The 18,773-nt window shown below is 42.5% G+C and overlaps 1 protein-coding gene across 1 annotated transcript; it reads left to right on the top strand.

The window, feature by feature from the left end:
• The first annotated feature begins 335 nt into the window (after positions 1-335).
• On the top strand, positions 336-18,189 carry fyco1b (FYVE and coiled-coil domain autophagy adaptor 1b). The gene is made up of 18 exons (XM_076744972.1): positions 336-422; positions 1,101-1,192; positions 1,483-1,589; positions 3,271-3,396; positions 5,296-5,402; positions 6,343-6,486; positions 7,717-7,813; positions 7,917-10,364; positions 10,962-11,054; positions 11,362-11,480; positions 11,747-11,914; positions 12,106-12,246; positions 13,269-13,477; positions 13,622-13,763; positions 14,167-14,271; positions 15,076-15,286; positions 15,527-15,636; positions 15,748-18,189. The coding sequence occupies exons 2-18, from the start codon at positions 1,132-1,134 to the stop codon at positions 15,821-15,823; spliced, it is 4,464 nt and encodes a 1,487-aa protein (XP_076601087.1). The 5' UTR covers positions 336-422; positions 1,101-1,131; the 3' UTR covers positions 15,824-18,189.
• The last annotated feature ends 584 nt before the right edge of the window (positions 18,190-18,773 follow it).

Genomic DNA, 18,773 nt, shown 5'->3' with positions numbered 1-18,773 from the left:
TAATTGAACTTTTTCAAATAGTAACAATAAAATGAAAACAAAAATAAGAAAATGAAAGACAAAAAAAAGGATATTTATCGATTTTTAGATTTTCTAAATTTCTTTTGCATATCACAGGGTGCATCTTGATGGTATTTTTTGCTCAGTTGCTTATGCCCTCTTGTCAAACGTCCTTGTCGTAGTATACGTTATGTACATATAGACAGACAGACACAGATTACAGGTTTATAATGCACGACACACGTCTCAGCTTTCTATTTATTTACCATTTGTCTCTCAACCAAACTAGGACGGATTTCAGCCGTAGCAGGCGGCTATTTACCCATCAGCCTGTCAATCATCCGCAGCGCCCGCCTTCAACGGTAGCAAGTTTCAGCTGTATCATCTTCAAACTGGACACTCTGGACCGTTTTACATATCAAGTATGTCTGCTGTTTGACTGTTTATTCAAAATTGAAGCGTTTTACTTGATTTACAACCAAACTGCGATGGTTTTTGACAGATATTTACATCAAAAACAACCGGGAAATGAAGAGCTGAGAGCAGGTGCATGTCCGATAGCTCACCCCAGCTTTCAAATCGATGTTTATGTCGCGGCTTGTTGCATTTGAAAGCTTTCTGAAAGTGATGTAAGTCAACTTTGCTGCTTCGTAATGGCGACGGTGGATGACAGGAGATAAATCTTGTGTCAGTGGGGTCTGAAAAGGACAAACGGTGACACGCTGTCACCTGTCGTCGTGATGGACATGTTGTACCTCTGAGTGCGAGCACATTTCGCTAACTTTACTGAGCTTCTGTGGTTCCTTCAGTGTGTCTCCTCAACAGATTCATGGACCCTTCTGGAAAATACCTTAATTGTCTCATTTGTTGAAAGACTTCAGCACTGTCTTTATGAAAGACACTCAGCTTTTTACAGCAGGGGGGGGGGACACTAATTTAGGGCAGAACTATTTTTATGTTTACCTCCGAGTGATGGCAGCTTTGGCATATGGTGTATTCTTACAGGTCAGGGGTGTGAGAAACAGTGTGTATATCATGAGGACATTTCTGTAATACCCAAAAATAATGATCATCTCTGTTATTATAACCCCCTCATGCAGAATTTCCTGATTCCCCTGCCTTTACTCCACAATGGCCTCCTCCTCATCAGTTGGGGATAATCAACTGCAGAGGATAATCAGAGATCTGCACGGTAATTAAGATGATAAACACCATCTCTTATTGTCTCTGGCAGTGTATTGCTCTATGTGTGCCATGCTGCATGTTATATAATGTGCTATTTTTGAAGCAGCCTCATGCATGTGTGTGTACATAAGCAAAGGTCCAGACAGGAAAGATAAAGGCGACAGGATCAAATGCAGAATCTACAGTCAGATCAGACACAGATTTGCATCAGTGTTGTCAAATTTTGCTTTCTATGTGTGCACAAGAATGCAATTTGATGTGTGTGTATGTGTTGATAATGTTGTGACTCTTGTTTAGATGCTGTGTTAGAGCTGAGTAAAGAACACAAGGAGTGTGGCGAGCCCATAACCGATGACAGCGCCAACCTGCACAAGTTCTTTTATAAGCTAGAGTACCTGCTGCAGGTATGTTTTCAAAGCAGCCAACGGTGACTTCAAGATTAAGATTTTTATTTGGAGTTTATCAGGATGATCCAGCTTGAGTTTTAAAGTGTGCTCATGTAACTCTCCAGACCAGAGATCTCCAGCTTACTCCCAAAAGGCTCACGAGACAAATCATAGGAGTTGTGAGATGATTAAAAAAAGTTAATGCTTTCATATTTTCTGTCTTCTGTTAAAATCGAATTGTCAGGCCATTAAAATGAAACAACCTGTGAAGAGAACGTGTTTTTTTTAGTTATTTATCTGTATGTCAAACATATTCAACCTGTGATGAGATGATGTGACTAACTGTTGCTTCACTACAAAGGATCATAAGTTTAATAGAGTGGAAGCTGGTGCTCGACACCAGTGATTCTGAATGTTTTTAGGTTGTTGTAACTTTAAGATGAAGTTTAATGATCCCGATTTACAGGTTGCATATATCTGTGAGTTGGGAGAGATTTTTTTCATGTTGTGTTATTTGTTAGAGACCATAAAAGATATTCACAAGAAAGCAATGAAGTATGACCCTTTGGGGGGTCTCAGCCCTCACATTGAGAACCACAGCTCTAGAACAGGGGTTCTCAAACTTCTTCCTCAAAACTCCACGTCTGATTTTTATTCAAGGTTCGAGGTCTGGAACGATTGGTGATGACAAAATAACATTTAATCCACTATTTTACATCACAACTCTTGTGATTTGGCTAACATGAAAACAGGCAGACAAGACTCAGACAGTTTTCCACATTTATTTCTGAATCAGGCAGATTCTTACAGCTACATTTACACTAGTTATTGTGTTCTAGAGAAAAAGAGACGCATCCTGTATCTGGGATTTACGAGCCGATAGCGAATTCTCATTAATTAATTGAGTTAATGTGTGAACAGAGCAGCAACAACACATATTTATTTAGGCATATTTAGCCTATAATGGTCTAATATTTTCACTTTTTTTTACAATCAGTGTCAACAGACTCCTAAAAATATGTAAATGTCCATAATGTAACTAGATGCTTATCTAGAAAATGCTCTCAGACCTCAGTGCAAAGCCCACAGTCCAACTACCAATGAATGAGTTCTTATCTCATCCAAAAACTCTCTTCAGGATCCCAGGAAGCAAACAAAATACTCAGTTTGAGACTCAAACAACAGCTGGCAAACAAAAATAAACCCTCTTTGCTCTCGCTTTTAATAGACAGGCTTAGTGATTCTAACAACTCCAGAGTTACCTCCTGTAGTCTGGCCTTTGCGCTGCTGGCGGCTCCAGGGAATGTGCAGCCTGGGAGCCCAGCGGTTTGATGGCGGGTCCACGCAGTAGAGAGGATGGAGTTGGACAATAATCTGCTTCTGTAGAACAGGTGAACTATGAATTATGGACTTCGGTTGGCAGACTGATCAGCGATCATTATCAGAATGGACCGGGCCTCTGTCACCGGTTCTGAGTTCATTAATATTCTGCGTTCGGCTCGGTCCGGATTCACCTGCTGTCAGGTCTTTGAGAACTCCTGCTCTAGAAGGTGAAATGTGAAGGAATTTCATAGTAAATGTATTAATTAAACCTGAGTCTAACCCTCCACTACACAGAGCAGCGTCAGACGGACTTGTTGCCCAGAACATGCTGCTGAGGACGTTGTTGGGTAATAATAAGGTGATGTCTGTCTCTCAGTTTGACCAGAAAGAGAAGACAACCTTTCTTGGTCAGAGGAAAGACTACTGGGATTACTTCTGCGACTGCCTGATTAAGATCAAGGGAGCTAACGATGGCATCCGTTTTGTTAAGTCCATCCCTGAGGTAATCCCCTGCAGCACACACACAGTCGGTCCGGGTGCCTCGGCCCTGCCGTGCCGTGCAACACACACAAACACGCAGCGACTGACTAACCATGTAACTAATCCTCTGCTCGGTCAGGTACAGTAAGACTCTGTGCTGCTAATTTACTCGCTGCCTTACAGCTGTACCTGCTGTACTCTTCTTCACCTTGTGTCCTGGAAATTCACAGCGGTGAGCTTCATACTGGAGTGAATGTGGCTTCATTAGTCGCTGTTTGTGCCATATGTAATTTGTAGGTCGTTCAACCTTCTGTGTGCCTGATTTTGATTTTGTTTGTGCTGAAAAAGCTTCATGTAAGAGCCAAAATGTTCTCTCTAACAGGACTGCAGCTTATTTTCATTGTCATGAATAAATTGAGTTTTTACTTGATTGTTAGTTTTGCTAGTTTTATCTAGTTTTATTTTGAAGGCAGTGGCGTATTGTGGTGCAGTGTAGGGGCGATAAACAAATTATTGTTTTCATTATTAACAAATCTTCTCAAGTAATTGATTAAAAGCTGTTTTTTTGGTCAGAGCCAAAGGTGATCTTATATCTTCACATGTCTTCTTTTGTCTGATTAAAGCAGACCATGTGTGTCATTTTCTGCTAACTGACGCTCATTCATCAGCAAAACATGTACGTGGTTTAAAGTTTCCTCTGGGATGTCCAAAAGGCAGTATTTTTTCTTTAAAGGTAGCGTAGTTTAGTCAATATCCGCTGACAGCTAATTACTTTTTAGAAAGTTTTGGTCGTCTTACATAAAATATTACTTTTACTCTTCGTGTGTCTTGCCTGTCAGTCACTGACGTAAGTCTCCAGCTTGTGTCCTTATGGTAGATCTGTGTGTCAGTTGTCTTACTTAAATCCCCCATCTGTTGATGTATTGGAGAACCCAGACTTACAGACGGACACTGTAGATTTACACCTCGTCCACATCTATGTGGGTGTTTTTTCTGTGCGTTTTGGCCTTTGGGCCACACAGACACAGTTTTTGGTCGCTGTAAAGGAGCTTTTGGAAAACTCTGTCCAGATGAAGATGTTGTTTGCAGTGTTGATGTGTAGACAGGGAAAACAGAGCGTGTGCTGGTACTTCTTTTGTTTGACGTCAGAGTGTCTGTCATTACTTCCTTTTTTTTTTGTAAATTGCGGTGAAGGTGCAGTGTATTCACCACAGGAAGATCGGCTCTCTAGTTTCAGGAAGCCTGCGGGCAATAGCTTTCTTTCTGGCTTCTGATTGGCCATCATGGCTTTAGGCTTAAGCTTATAGTTCCACCTTTGGTTTGGTGTGCTCTTCACAGTCTGCTTTAAGAAAAGTATGTACGTGTGGACAAGGCATCAGCGCCTATGTAGTGATGACCTTTTAACTTAGACATCCTTAAATATACTCTACACACATTTGAGCAAAACACAGTTTAACGTTGAAGTTAATCGGTCAGTCAATAGAAAAATAGTTTAGATTTCATTTGGGTCAGTTCTTGAGCACTAAACCCACACATTACCCGGCTTCAGCTTCTCTGATGTGAGGATTTTCTGTTTTGCTCCATTTTAAGTCATTGTAAGCCAAATATCTCTGGATTTTGGGCTGTTTGTGAGGAAAAAAGCACATTTGAAGAAGTCATCATGGTTCATGGAAAAATGTACTGACTAAGTAATAAATAATGAAATAAGGGAAAATAATGGACAGACAAATCAATAATGAAAGTAATCAGTGTGCAAAGGTATAATCAAAACAAACAGTGACTATTTTGAAGAATCTTGATATAAAAAATGTATTTTGTTTAATGCAAAAACCGCTGGATGAGAAGGTGTGCCCAGACTTTTTGCCGGTACGCTATACGAGTGTGATGATACATTAAAGTGTATGTTTGTGTTTGTCCTCAGTTGAAGACATCACTGGGAAAAGGAAGGGCCTTCATCCGCTACTCACTCGTTCACCAGCGTCTTGCCGACACACTACAGCAGTGTCTCATCAACCAGAAGGTCACGAGGTCAGATGACACGCAGCGACACCCACACACACACATTCTTTTATATTCTGTCTTTATTAAGTCTGATTTGATCCCTTCAGGGCACCTAGACATGTTTTGCGTCGTTGAGTTACTCTCTGGTTTGATGACGCCCTTTCATAGGAAGTGTGTGATAGGAACTTCCTGATTTAGGTTTTATTTCTGTTTTTCCAGAAAAAACGCAACAGCCACACAGAATCAGAATTGGCTGTGTAAACATACAGGGAATGGTTTATACTCAGCAGAGACCCACCCTCACATCTCACTTCCTCAGCCTCTCATCAAATGTCAGTTTAGTTGTTTTGCTTTATTTGATGTTAATTTGACGAAGATCATCTTTTATGGTTTACATCTCTATTTCAAGAGAGCGTTAAGCAGAATGGGACAGAAGGTGAAGCTAAAATCGATTTAGTCGCATCCCGTCTCATAGACTGTGTTTTGTGTGTGTGTGTGTCGGTGTGTGTGCGTGCATGTTATCAGCTCGGGTCAGGTGCCTCACTTTGTCCTGCAAAGCTAATTATTTAAAATGATTAAATCCATTATTTCATTTTCACTTTTAAAGGCATTTAATCTACTCAGTACCATAGAGGAAGGAAACACGATTCTTACGTGAATCACTTTATAGTACAGGTGTATGTGGTGTGTATAGTATGTTTTATTTTTCATGCTTGTGTCTGTTGCTGTGCTCTATGTCAGGATCAGTAAAGCTAAGCTGAGATATGAAAGGTTCATCTTTACATTAAGTACACAATATGAGTTTCAAACACATTGCTGAACCGACTGTTTGACCAGTTTTATGTCAAATAAGAAACGTGTGTGTGTGTGTGTGTGTGTGTGTGTGTGTGTGTGTGTGTGTGTTTGTGTCTGTCCTTGTCCTGTGTGTTGTGTTTTATGTTTTTTTGCTGGTATTCCTCTCATGCAGTGACTGGTATTATGCCCGGAGTCCCTTCCTCAAGTCTCACCTCACTGCTGACATAATCAACCATCTCTATGAGCTCAACCAGATCCAGTTTGACGTGGCAGCCAGAGGGTACGACCTTGACGCCGATTGGCCAAACTTTGCGAGGTAAGCAGTGCCTACAGTTATCTGTTCACACTTTTAAAGTCATCACTTTCCTTCCTTTTGTCGAGGAAAAAGAACTTGGATCTGTGGGTTGTTTTGATGAGAAACAGACCTCCGTAACAAAGAAATAAAAGATGGTAGTTGTTGTTCCTCAGGGTTTGAAATGATTTGTAAATTGATCTAAGAGGGGCGTTAATTAATTTGAAATGACACACCGGTTTAGTGCAGCAAATGTAAAACTGAGGGTATTTCACAACTTGAAGTACCGCTTAATTATCTGATCACTCTGTACCACATTCACAGCTTTTTTTTTTTAAGCTCGAGCGTGTGTAAATGTGTGTGAGAGCGTGAGTGCGACAGTTTTGTGAGCGTTGATCGTTGTTCCTCGCGTCAGCACCTTTGCCAAAGCGTGTTGCGTCCTTGTCGTCAATGTGCAGTCACACTGCAGGCAGTGGACACGGTTTAATAAAAGGATAACTTGAGGCGTGCATCACATTGTTGTGATTATTATCTATTTAAATCAATCTATTTAAAATAATGCAGTGTGACAGCACCTACAACAGCACAATCTATGGCTGAGAAGATCACCTTAACAAAGGCTCAACACCTGTCACACACATTGTGAATGAAGACGATATAATTCACCGAGCAGGATTACATTAGACTGCACAGATGCAGTGTGTTTGATACGGTGTGCTCTTCCTGTATTTTTTGTAGTTTCTTTTTCACAAGTGCTTGAGAGCAAATATTTGTTCTGCTCATCGTTTCCCAACGAGGAGTCTAAAATTTTTTGATGCAACACCCACATAAACCCCACACCTTGTCATTTCACCTGAATTGTGAATTGTGTGTTTCAACAGTGTACCAGAGAAGAAATACTTGACATGGGACAACTTGTGCCTCTCGCTTTCATTTGAGAAGCTTCTAGAAGACTGATTTAACATTTTCAGTCAAGGCATAGAAACTTTGCAACAATTTGTTTGAGAAATAGGATGTAATATTGGTAACACTGTTTTTTTTTGGGGGGGTTCCATAGTTTCCTAATAATTTCTTTGAAAACAGCTGAGAAGTTGTACACTGAAGTTGCGCTTGGTGTTAGTAAAGAGCCACCTAAATACTCACTTCTGTGACATGAAGTTCCTCTTTTGTGTGATATATTGTCATGTTTTTCTTACTGTTACCATCTATCAGTTGTTAAATGAACTCACTATTTGGTATCTTGTTATGTTAAAGGCGAACATTAGGCACTGCCTCTTCAGCTTTCCTGTGGAAGCCTCCCAGTCGCTGCTCCAGCGTCAACAGTCTCGTTAGCGGCTACTCGCACTCACAGGTACACACACACATACACACAGTCTACATCGACAGCCTTGCTCACACATTACAGTAAATGTGACTGAACTTCAAAGCACCTGACAACAGCTCTCTTGTTCCAGGCGCAGGAGTTTCTCCCAATCCCAGACTTGAGTCACAGTCTTCTGGGTGAACTGGGTGAACTGGGGGAACCCTCTCCTTGCAACATCGCAGAGAACCTCCGCATTGAGCTCGATCAATCTGAGCTCAGACAGCAAGAGCTTCTGGTACGGGTTCAGGAATTAGGCAAAGAGGCTGCTGAGCTGAAAGATGTGGTTAAAGACCTTCAAGGCCAGCTATTAGCAGCTCAGAGGTCTTCTGTCCACCCTGTGTCTACAGCAGTCCAAAGAAACCAAGACGCAGACAATCAGGAGAGAGCAAATCACCTTCACAGCTGTGGTGAAGCAATAAACGGTGAACTTCAAGACAGGCTGACAGCTGCTGAGAACAAAAATATGGAGCTTCTCTCTAAGTTGGACGAAGCTCTTAAAGAAAAGGGACAACAAACTGCTAGTTACTGCGACTCAGCCTGGAAAATCCAGGAACTCCTGGATAAACTGAAGACAGCAGAGGAAGAGAGGCTGGAAGCAAAGAGAGAGGCTGAGGACAGGGCCAGGCACTCTGAGCGTCTGTCCCAGGAACTGAAACTCAGGGAAGAAGAGCTAAAGAGCAGTGAGGAGAAGCTGGCCGAAGTAAAAGCCGGAGCCCATGACGAACACGAGGAGGCGCTCAAACGGCTGGAGGAGCTCCAAAGTGCGGTCAGTCGAATTCAGGGGGCGCTGACTTTGAAAGAGAAGGAGACGGGGAACTTGAGAGCCCAGCTTCAGGATCTACAAGCGTCACTGGAGTGCAGAGAGCGGCAGGCAGAGGAGCTGAGGAAAAGACTGCAGGAGGAGAGGGAGGAGGAAGAGCAGAGATGTAGCATGAGCAGTAGTCAGAATGAGGAACTCGAGATCCACCTCCTGGACGTAAGAAAGACTCTAAAAAACAGAGAGAAAGAGCTGGCTGTGAGTTCAGAGAGAATCAAGCACTTAGAGGAGCAGTTAGAGAAGCTAAATGTCGAGAATGAAAGTCTGAGCTCTAGACTTGCTGATAATGAAGATGTTTCCTGTGATCAAAGCGAGAACATTGAGAATTACAAAACCCAATGCAACAATCTCATGGAAATAAATGCTAAGCTACTCCAAACCGTCAAGGAGAGTGAAGGGAGCATTACAGAGCTGACTGAGAGCAGGGAGGCCTTGTTAGACCAGCTAGCTTGTTTGAGGGCCTCTGAGAACCACTTAAAAGGCAGAGTAGACGCTGCAAAGATGTGCGTGGAAGATCGGGAGAAGAAGCTTCTGGATGAAAACCTACATTTGGAGGAGATTTTCCAGAAGACACTCATCCAGAAGGAAGTGTCTGATTCTCAATTAAAGAAGCTTGAGCACGAGAACAAGGAGCTTGTTGAGGTTCAGTCCTCATTAAAGAAACAGTTAGCCACAACTCAACAGGAGCTGGACGCACTCACTGCCAAAGCTGCAACGTTGGACAAGAACCTCATAGTGTCCCAAAGAAGCCAAGCAGAGCTACTTGAAAAACTCCAGGAAACCGAGGCGAAACTGAGAGACCAGACTGTTAAATGTGGGCTTCTGCAAGCTAGAGCGGAGGAGCTGGAGAGCAGGACTGGGGAGCTGCACGACGAAAAAGGAGCTGCAGAGAGCAATGAAAAAATGCAGAAGCTTCACGATGAGCATCAGACTTCCTCAATGGAAACCAAAGAGGCCCCGTTCAGGCTAGTTATAGCTGAGGCTCAACTGGAACTCAACCTAAGGGAGGTGCACCGGCTCCGTGAGGAGGTGGTGGAGCTCAGGGCTCAGCTTCTAGCAGGAACTGAGGAGAGGATGAAAGTTCAGGCACTGCAGGAGGTGACAGAGTCCTCCAGAGAGGACCTCCGTGTGTTAGCAGAACAACTCAAAGCCCAGGTGGAGGAGCTGAACCGCCGGCACGTGGATGAGATTCTCCGATCCCGGGAGCGAGAGGAGGCTCTCATCCGTGAGCGCGATGGCGAGGCTCAGGCTCGGGTGGGCCTGGCTGCGGAGGTGACGGCCTCCAGAGAGGAGCTCAATAAACTGAAGCTGCGTTATGAAGCCTTGTGTCTGGAGAACAGTGAATCCAAGGAGGCACTCCATAGAGCCAACACTGAAACAGCTGAACTTGGTGTGCATGTGTGTATGCTAACTGCTGAGAATGAAGAGGCTCGTCTCCGCTGGGAGGGCTTGTCTACAAGACTGCAGGAGCTGGAGGAGGAGGCGACTCAGGAGGCGGAGAGGCTGAATACCTGCATAGAGCAGCTGCGTCAGGAGAACCAGCAACTGCTCGATCAGCTCCATAACGAGACGAGCTTGTTGGCAGCCAAGCAGGAGCTGCAGGAAGAGCTGAGCAAGGCCCAACAGGAGGCTGAAACTGTGCAGGAGACGAACCAGGAGGAGATTCAGGCGCTCCGCTTCCAGCTCAGCAGCCAAGCCATGAGCCACAGCAGCCAGCTCCAGGTCAGTCCCTAACTTTACGTAAACGAGAAACCTGGTTTCTTATAATAGAGCTAGGGGATCAGAGAAACCTGATTTCTTCTGAAGAATGCCTTTTTTCTCTGCCGTGCTAGTGAGTAACCTGGTTTGGTTTTTTTCATATTGGCATGTGCATGGCGAACACTCCAGAAAAGGAAAGTAAAAGAGCAGCTTTATGAAGGGGGAAGTCACTTCATGTTATGATGCAATCTCATCTTGGCAATAATTCCATCCAAGTCAGACTGAAACTGAAACGCAAAGTAGCCTCTTGAAGTGTAATTACACAGTTTTATTCAACATTTGAAGGTGCAATTCAGGCAGATTTGTGCTGTGAGGAAGTGCTGCTCCGTGGGGAGAAATCTGCTTACTGACCTGCTTCAAGTGTGCACAGATTCAGTGAGGCTGGACAACTTCTCCACTTGCCTGCATAGCCTGATTTCTCTGAGCGCTCTGGTTGCTTAAATGCATGTAAACACACTGTTTGACTGTTTAAAGTTAGGTATTAATGTCTGCAAATCTGATGGAATATCTACATTTTTGCCATATTTGCTGAGTCATCATTTGATCTGTACTTTCATCCAGACTGTGGATCAAGAGTTACAGGAAGTGAAATTGCAGCTGACCACCGAACAGGAGACAGTAGTCGGCCTGGAGAACAAACTCAAACAGCTTGAGGTGAGAGGACTCCCTGATTCCAGATCCGGCAAAATGTTTGTACAGCAGGCGGCAAGTGTTTTACATCATGAAGACTTGTTTTGAGCAAGAGAGTGAAACTGTTCAACAAACTGCTAAAGAAGGCCTCTGACAAAATGCATGTACAGCATGTGCAGCTGGATATTTGTGTGTCTAAGACTGATAAATGAAAACCCAAATTCCAGTTACATTGTGTATATCAGCAATTGAAGTAATCATAACATTATGGTCACAGGCATAATTCACTAAGAAGCAGAAATAATGCCTTGCTTTGCTGCACTGACTGCAGGCCGAGAAGCAGAGATATTGCCAACAGATTGAGGAGAAAAACATCCAGATGGCCGAGTCTGAAAATCTCATCCAGCAGAAAGAAGACGAGCTAATCCATCTGAGAGGGAATTTATCAAGGTGAGATACTGTATTCATAAACACACATTCTGGACCAAATTAGAGCTCTGTGAAAAAAAACCGTCTCTAATCCTGCATTTTCAGATCAGAATGTTTATTTTTTATTTAGCGTGTCTGATCTAGGAATTTGGCAGACTTGTTCTTACTGTTTTTAAAATTCATGTCTAAAAATAAGAAATGCGTGGACACAGTGTGTTTTTTTTCACACAAATCAGCCTCTGTGTGTGTGTGTGTGTGTGTGTGTGTGTGTGTGTGTGTGTGTGCAGGTCTGAGGATGGTCTAGCGGCGGCTCAGCAGGCCTGTCAGGAGATGAGTGAAAATCTACGGAGAGTCACGCAGGACAAACAGAGCTTTGATATCAGGACGGCTGCTGAACTCGATGATCTTTACCGCACCAAAATCAATTTGGAGGAAAGGCTCGTAGAGCTGATCAGGTATCAACATGCTGCATCTTACCCTGATCTACCTCTGCACTCTGTGTTTGTTTGAGGTTAATTTGATTTAAATATCCTCAAAGCGGGTTTGAGACACGATGCCTAGATTGTTGCCACCTACACTGCGTCACCTGCAGCGTCCTGTGTGAGTTCATTGCATGTTCAAACATGATCACTGGTGCTCTCTGCAGGGAGAAAGATGCACTGTGGCAGAAGACCGATGCCCTGGAGTTTGAGCAGAAACTGCGGGATGAAGAGACGGAGAGGGACGTCAACTACTGTCTGGGCTGTCACAGTCAGTTCAGCTGGTGGCTCCGCAAGTACACCTGCAGGTCAGATGGTCCTCTGTGGAATAAAGGAACTGAGGCACTGAAGTCCACTGACATTTTGTTTCACTTCCAATCATAGTCCAGTTGAATATCCTCTCCAGTCGAACTGAATGGTTTCCATCGAAACTCAGAACAAATGTCAGTTTGCTGCTCCATATTCAGGCTGTCACTCCATGTAGTGTCCTTGAGTAAACAAATCTACACGAGTACACAAATTACACCTGTAAACTGTTTTTGCAACATGTGATACAGGTTGCACTAAAATTTGTGAATGAACTTTACCATTTGAATTTCATCTGTTACCAGATGACTGTGAAGTGTAAAACATTTATATTTGTCAGGTTCAAACAGTTGATTGAAGTATTTTGCATGTGAGGGTTTACACAGTGAGCGTGTTGATGAAGCAGAGTCATCGTTACCTGTGACTTAATGCAACACTGAATCATTTGACAATATGTCGTTCTTAGTGTTTCAATTCTGTGTGTAAGGAACAACAGATGCATATAATGTAAAAAAGTGAGTTGTGAGTTTGAGGATTTCACACATTTGAGCAGCATTAGTTTCATGCGATGATTGAACAACATAGCAAAGCTTTCAACAAAACCAGGATGTAGGAATCACATTACAGCGCATCAGTTGGAGGCTTTATTTAGGAAAATGTTAGTTTTGTCTTACACAGTTCGGCCTTTCTGAGGCTTCAGTTAGAGACTTGTTGTCTCGCTGTCTCAGAACAGGAACTGTTGACGATTCCTACGTCAGAGCTGAAAAGTAACGATCAAACTTTGTGGTTGTGACGTCTCAAACCTTCTGACAAATCTCCTCACATCGAGCACCTTAAATGCACTTTTATCAGAGGCAGTTGCCTGACAAAAAAAAGCAGTTTTTTCTTTCTCATTAAATTCATATATATTTTCAATAAAAAAGCTTCACTTGATGACACACTGATTCCTTCTACTTTCTCATAATCTACATTTCAAAATAATGCTCAGTTTTACAATTTTATTTACACACATGTCTATTTCCAGACTGTGTGGGCGTCCCTTCTGCTACTACTGCTGCAGTAACACCGTGAGCACCCAGCAGGGCGGCAACAGAGAGCGCTGCTGCAGGGACTGTTACAACCAGCACAGTGCAGTAGTTGAGCGCCACCCACAGGAGGAAGTGACTAACAGCACACCAGGGACACCCTTCAGTCGCTTGCTGCAGGCTGGGAGAGCTATGACCAGCGTTTCAGGTGACAACACACACTCAGGCAAAGTGTGAGAGGTGTTTTTACTCTTGGTGTAGGTGGTGTGTGTTTTCAGATACACACACACACACAGAGTCTGGTACGAGTGGAGAATAAAATGCAATAATGTAGCTGATGTTTATTCATTAGGAGCAGATGAAGGTGACAAGCTGGATGATGGTGTTTTTGACATCATCACAGACGAGGAAGTGAGCGGGGTCTACGACAGCGACTCCCTCTCTTTTGCCACCGCCTGCTCTCCTGGACACGGACAGCAGGGGGCAGCACAACTGTAAGTATCTCACATGCATTCACTCCCAGGGGAACTGAGAATGTGGTTATAGACCACGACATGAGGGATTAATGGCAGCCACAGAAACAGATTTTCTGTTTACACGTGCCACCTTCAAAACAATGAGTTCAGTCTGTTCTGAATGTATGTCTGCAGGCCATCCCAGTCGCATATTTTTAGCAGCAGTGAAAAGAAATCAAGGTGCATGATCTTGAAAAAGGAATGAAAATGAATTAGCTCATAATTCAGTTACATTTTCTTTCCTTATGTAACAGTTTTCTAGACACGTTCCCAATAAACGGAACATTTTGCCCGTATTTGCAAGTCTTTTGACAGTGAAAATAATTCTTCTCAAATTGATAGAAATTGTGTATAAATATGAAATGTCCATCCCTCTTTGTAGAAGCAACAGTGCCAGTGCAGGAGACATCGCATCAGAAGACACTGAGGACCTCAGTGCTGCAGTCCAGGATGCAGAGATCTGCCTGCTGAAGTCTGGAGAGCTGACGTGAGTTTGACACACAGTGAAAGTTACACTGGAAAAATGTTCACGTGGATGTGGTCACAAGGTTAGACTTTTGACTTTCAGGGGAAGTTTCTCATGTGTTATGGTAAAACTTTGCTCTAAATCCCAAAATGGGAAGTGAAACGTGAAACCAGTCCATATGTGACACGGACAGCGTTCTTAAATGTTAGTTAGTAAACCCCAAAACTGAATTATGTTGTGAATTTTTAAAGCAGAACTCCATCATTATACTTCAGAGTCTTGGGGAGTGCTACTGCATATGTGACAAAACTTGTTTACAACCTTTTTCTTGGCTCAGAGGGAGCTTCATGAAATCCAATAATCTATATCAAGTGATGTCACTTGAGTCAGTGTCGACAGGGGCTGAAAACAACAAGTTTGAAAATGAAAAACCGCTATGAGCATAACACACCCAAACCTTTAACCAAACTGATGGCAGTCGAGTTGCATTGTGGGTAATGTAGACCAGGAATACATTATCCGATAAAATGAAATCTGCTTCTCTGCTTCTGAGACTCCCCTCCTCCCATCTCAAAAGAACCACCAACAACAAGCTGTTTATTTCTCACAGTTTAAGGGGCCTTTTGGCTTCAGGATGGGCTCACAACACAATAACAAACGAGATGGAGCTGAATTACACGACCAAAACATACCTGTTCAATCAAAAATTAAACAAAACTCCCAGTAGATCAAACAAAAATGCTGTCCTTCCCCCCGAAGCGTCAGACCTGCAGCCCGACAGTATTGTGACCTTTCTTGGACCCTGTTGTGTTCGCTGTGCTGTAGGCTCTCTGTCTGCTTCACGGTGGATGACATCTCAGGGTTTGGGGACGGCTCCCGAGAGCTCTTCATCAAGTCCAGCTGTTACAGCACCATCCCCATCACCATGAGCGGTCCTGGTCCCACGGTCACCTGGACGTTCACCTCCGAACCCAAGAGCATCTCCTTCAGCGTGGTCTACAGGGAGAGCGCAGAGACCCCGCTGGAGCAGGCCAAGGTGAGACACCACTGTATTAATGAAGGGGACATGAAGACACGATGCCTCCTCATAAGGACAGGCTGTGAAAGCTGGATCCGACTCCAAGTTGGTGAAATGCTTGTTAAGCTGCATGGCCAAACCACTTGCATCTGCAAATAATTGTGATTGTCTCGCCCTCTCAGACCTGGATCTAATGTATGCAGACATATTTCTCAGCTGTAAATGTCAGAGAAGATGTCTGTCCTTCGCTCTCCGCAGGTCTTGATCCCACTGACTCGCTGCAACTCCCACAAAGAGACAATCCAGGGGGAGCTGAAAGTCAGAAACCCCGGAGAATACACGCTCATCTTTGACAACTCTTTCTCCAGGTCAGTCGCTCTTTGTGTGTTTGTTAAAAATCTCTCAACCACTACTGAAAACTAGACATGAAGGCGCAACAGCAAACATAATAACTTCCCTGTGTCTCTCCTGCTGATCAGGTTCATCTCAAAGAAAGTGCTGTATCATCTGAGTCTAGACAAGCCTGTGGTCTACGATGGAACTGACCTCCTCTGAACGTGACGGGAGGGAGGTGTAAAACTGACTTTCCAAACATTTGAGTTCACGCCTGAGCTCAAGAGTCGGACTCCGCTGACGTTTGGCAACCTCACTGAAAGGTTATGGCATTTTTAAAACGTCTCTCTGCCTGCTTGATCAGGAGCCGTTGCACATCAGATGAGTTCTGATCATGAGAAAGCCGAGCACAGGCCGAAAGTAATCGAGTAAAACGATGTTACACTACTGAATGTGAGCATGCACTACCTTTTCTAAAAGCTTGACGTTGTGGTCTAAGTGTAGCAGTAAGGGCATCCAGCGTCACTTTTCGTTGCATATTTGAATGTCAGGAACTTGTGTGCACATGCGGGTTTCTTGCAGACTTAAAGCTGCGTTGTTGCTTCAGCCTGAGCTGCACTTGTTTGCTAAATCAAGGTTCGTTCTCATTATTTTCCTCGTCTCGTAAAGTGTCTTTGAAAACGGGAACACGTTCTCTGTGCACAGCGACGGAAGTGCACTCCCGCTCGGAGGGAGAGTTTAAAATCCTCTGTCACGCTGTGTTTAATTTTATGTTGTGACATCAATATTGATCATGATTTCATAAATTCCACAGAAGATCAATTGAGAAGTGGTGTTGGATAATAGAAGCAGACAATCAGATGTCTGTTTTTGATTTATCTGGGGAATTAAACATGTGACAAATCAACGTACTTCATCACATTGATGCAAAAAGGAAATATATACATATAAAAATACAATATTGCCATAAATCATTTCCTGCTTATTGATATGCACCACATTACCCACAATGGCGTAACATATCCAGAGATATTAAAGGGAGAGCTGCCACAGTGTAAGTGGTGAAGTAAAAGCATATCATTGCACAGTATCTGTCGTATTACTCAGCAAATATTGCATGAGTGCGACATGACAGGAAACGAGAAGAAAAAACTCTCAGAAAGAATTTTCTAGAGAGCTAATTTTGTTGTTTTCGTTGCTTAAACTACTTCAAGTTTGAAAACTAGACTCTGACTGTAACTGAATTTGTTTCTCTCGCTTAAACGTACCGTCAGTGATGTGACCGACTCTTTAAATTGGCACGTTTGCATCATGCTGTGGTAGAATTAACCTTTATTGGTGGAGAAACCCACTCCTCATACCACCTGTGTGCAAGGCGAAGTTCAAGTTCATTCTCATTTCACATACAGTACACTTTCTGTTGCCTTTCCAGCTGTCAGAAATGACAAGAATTCGCTGCGTCACAATCATCATGAAGCATAACAGGAAGAAAGCTGCGGTAAAACCTCCACGTCGTTTTGTTTTAACTGATCTTCAGGAAACAGGAAACAGTCTCTGATGATTGCAGTTGAAAAAGATTTATATGCATGTAAACACTAAGAAATGTTCACATTACAAGGGTGAAAATAGGGAGCACATATGAAAATGTAAGTTTCAGTGCTTTAAATACTTAGTTTTAGCTTTGAGCCTAACTTAAATTATCACTACTGTTTTGTAAAACTGAAGATTTTTGCATTAAAGTTAGCGAAGTTGCAATGACGTATTGTCTTAAGCTACATAAAGCCTTTAGATGAAGACAAATAATGATACTTTTTATTTACAGAGTGCTTTCGTAGATGTAAAGAGATGTTTGTTGCTCAGTCGTGTACTGTCGCTGTGTGATGTTGCTGAATGAGTTCTGCTGTGTGTCAAACAGAAACAGTTTGAATCTCAGCATAAAGCCTTCAAACAAGTCCAAAAATCACTTTTATACTTCAAGTTGTCTTATACGGACCTTTTATTTGAAGGCTTTCATGCTGAAACTGACCTTTATTTCTCAATCACCGGTTGTCTCTTGAGTGTCATTTGATTATACTGACTTGATTATGCTGAAATATTGCTTTCCTATTGACAAATTCTAACATGTCTTCCACTGTTTTAAAGCCGCTTTGTAATTTATATTTTGAACCTGACATGAGGAAGAAGACTAGTAAAAAAAATACAAATGACACTTTTTATACATGAATAAGAAAAGTGATATATTGCCAAATATACTGGGGAAACATATTTGTCTATTTTATTGTTTCTGTTTAAAGGCATTGCAACATGACTGCTGTATAATGCACTTTTTAAAGGCTTTCTGTCAGTCTGTATCCCATGAGCCTTTGTGCCAGTTAAAGAATGTTTTTTTTTTTTTTTTTTTTCTGATGTGTATCTAGTGAGTGTGTGATTGTAGATGTTTACTGCTGGATTTGTCAGAGGGAGGCTTTCACTCTCTGACGTAACCTGTAAATGATTGTTGACACGTTTTATTGAAATATAATTTACATACTAAAGATTTATAATAGAATTGATTTAAGATTGTGGAGAAATAAATAAGGATTGTGTGACTGCTGGTGAATTTCCTGCATCTACAAAATGACAGCGTGTGATACTTTTGTCTTGAAATCCTTGATTTGAGGTGCCAGAACTGTAAATAACCCAGTGAAGTGTCATATCTGCTTATTCTGAATTTCATTGGCTATTTGAAGTGTCAGTCAAAATCGGCAGTGATTGGTTAGATCTTCACGCGGAAAAAGAGATGGAGGGCCTTCATTCAACAGACTGTGATTGGTTTGCATCAATCCAGTCATGACACTCTTTCTAACGGTGTATAATTTGTATAGAAACAAACATAGTGTTTGTGTCAATAGACAGGAAGAAAAATAAACAGCAAATGTGCCTGTATTTCCAGGAAACGTTCCTGCATTTCACGTAGGCCCACCCACGGGCTGTCAGAACAGAAAGGTCCTTTTTAAGATCAATATTTCATATGCTTATCATGATCTTTCTGGAGTGGTTTCCCCACTATTGACAATTTTTAAAAATTCTTTGCAGCTGTGAGCAGCTCCTCCATTTTCAGTTGTACATTGCATTGTGAGAGAATAGTATCCATCAATAGCAAACTGAAAAATCAGGGTTATTTTTAGTCTGC

The sequence above is a fragment of the Chaetodon auriga genome, chromosome 12 (genome assembly GCF_051107435.1).
Source record: "Chaetodon auriga isolate fChaAug3 chromosome 12, fChaAug3.hap1, whole genome shotgun sequence".
NCBI lineage: Eukaryota > Metazoa > Chordata > Actinopteri > Chaetodontiformes > Chaetodontidae > Chaetodon > Chaetodon auriga.
The sequence above is the reverse complement of the archived record's forward strand: the minus strand, read 5'-3'. Positions and strand labels throughout refer to the sequence as shown.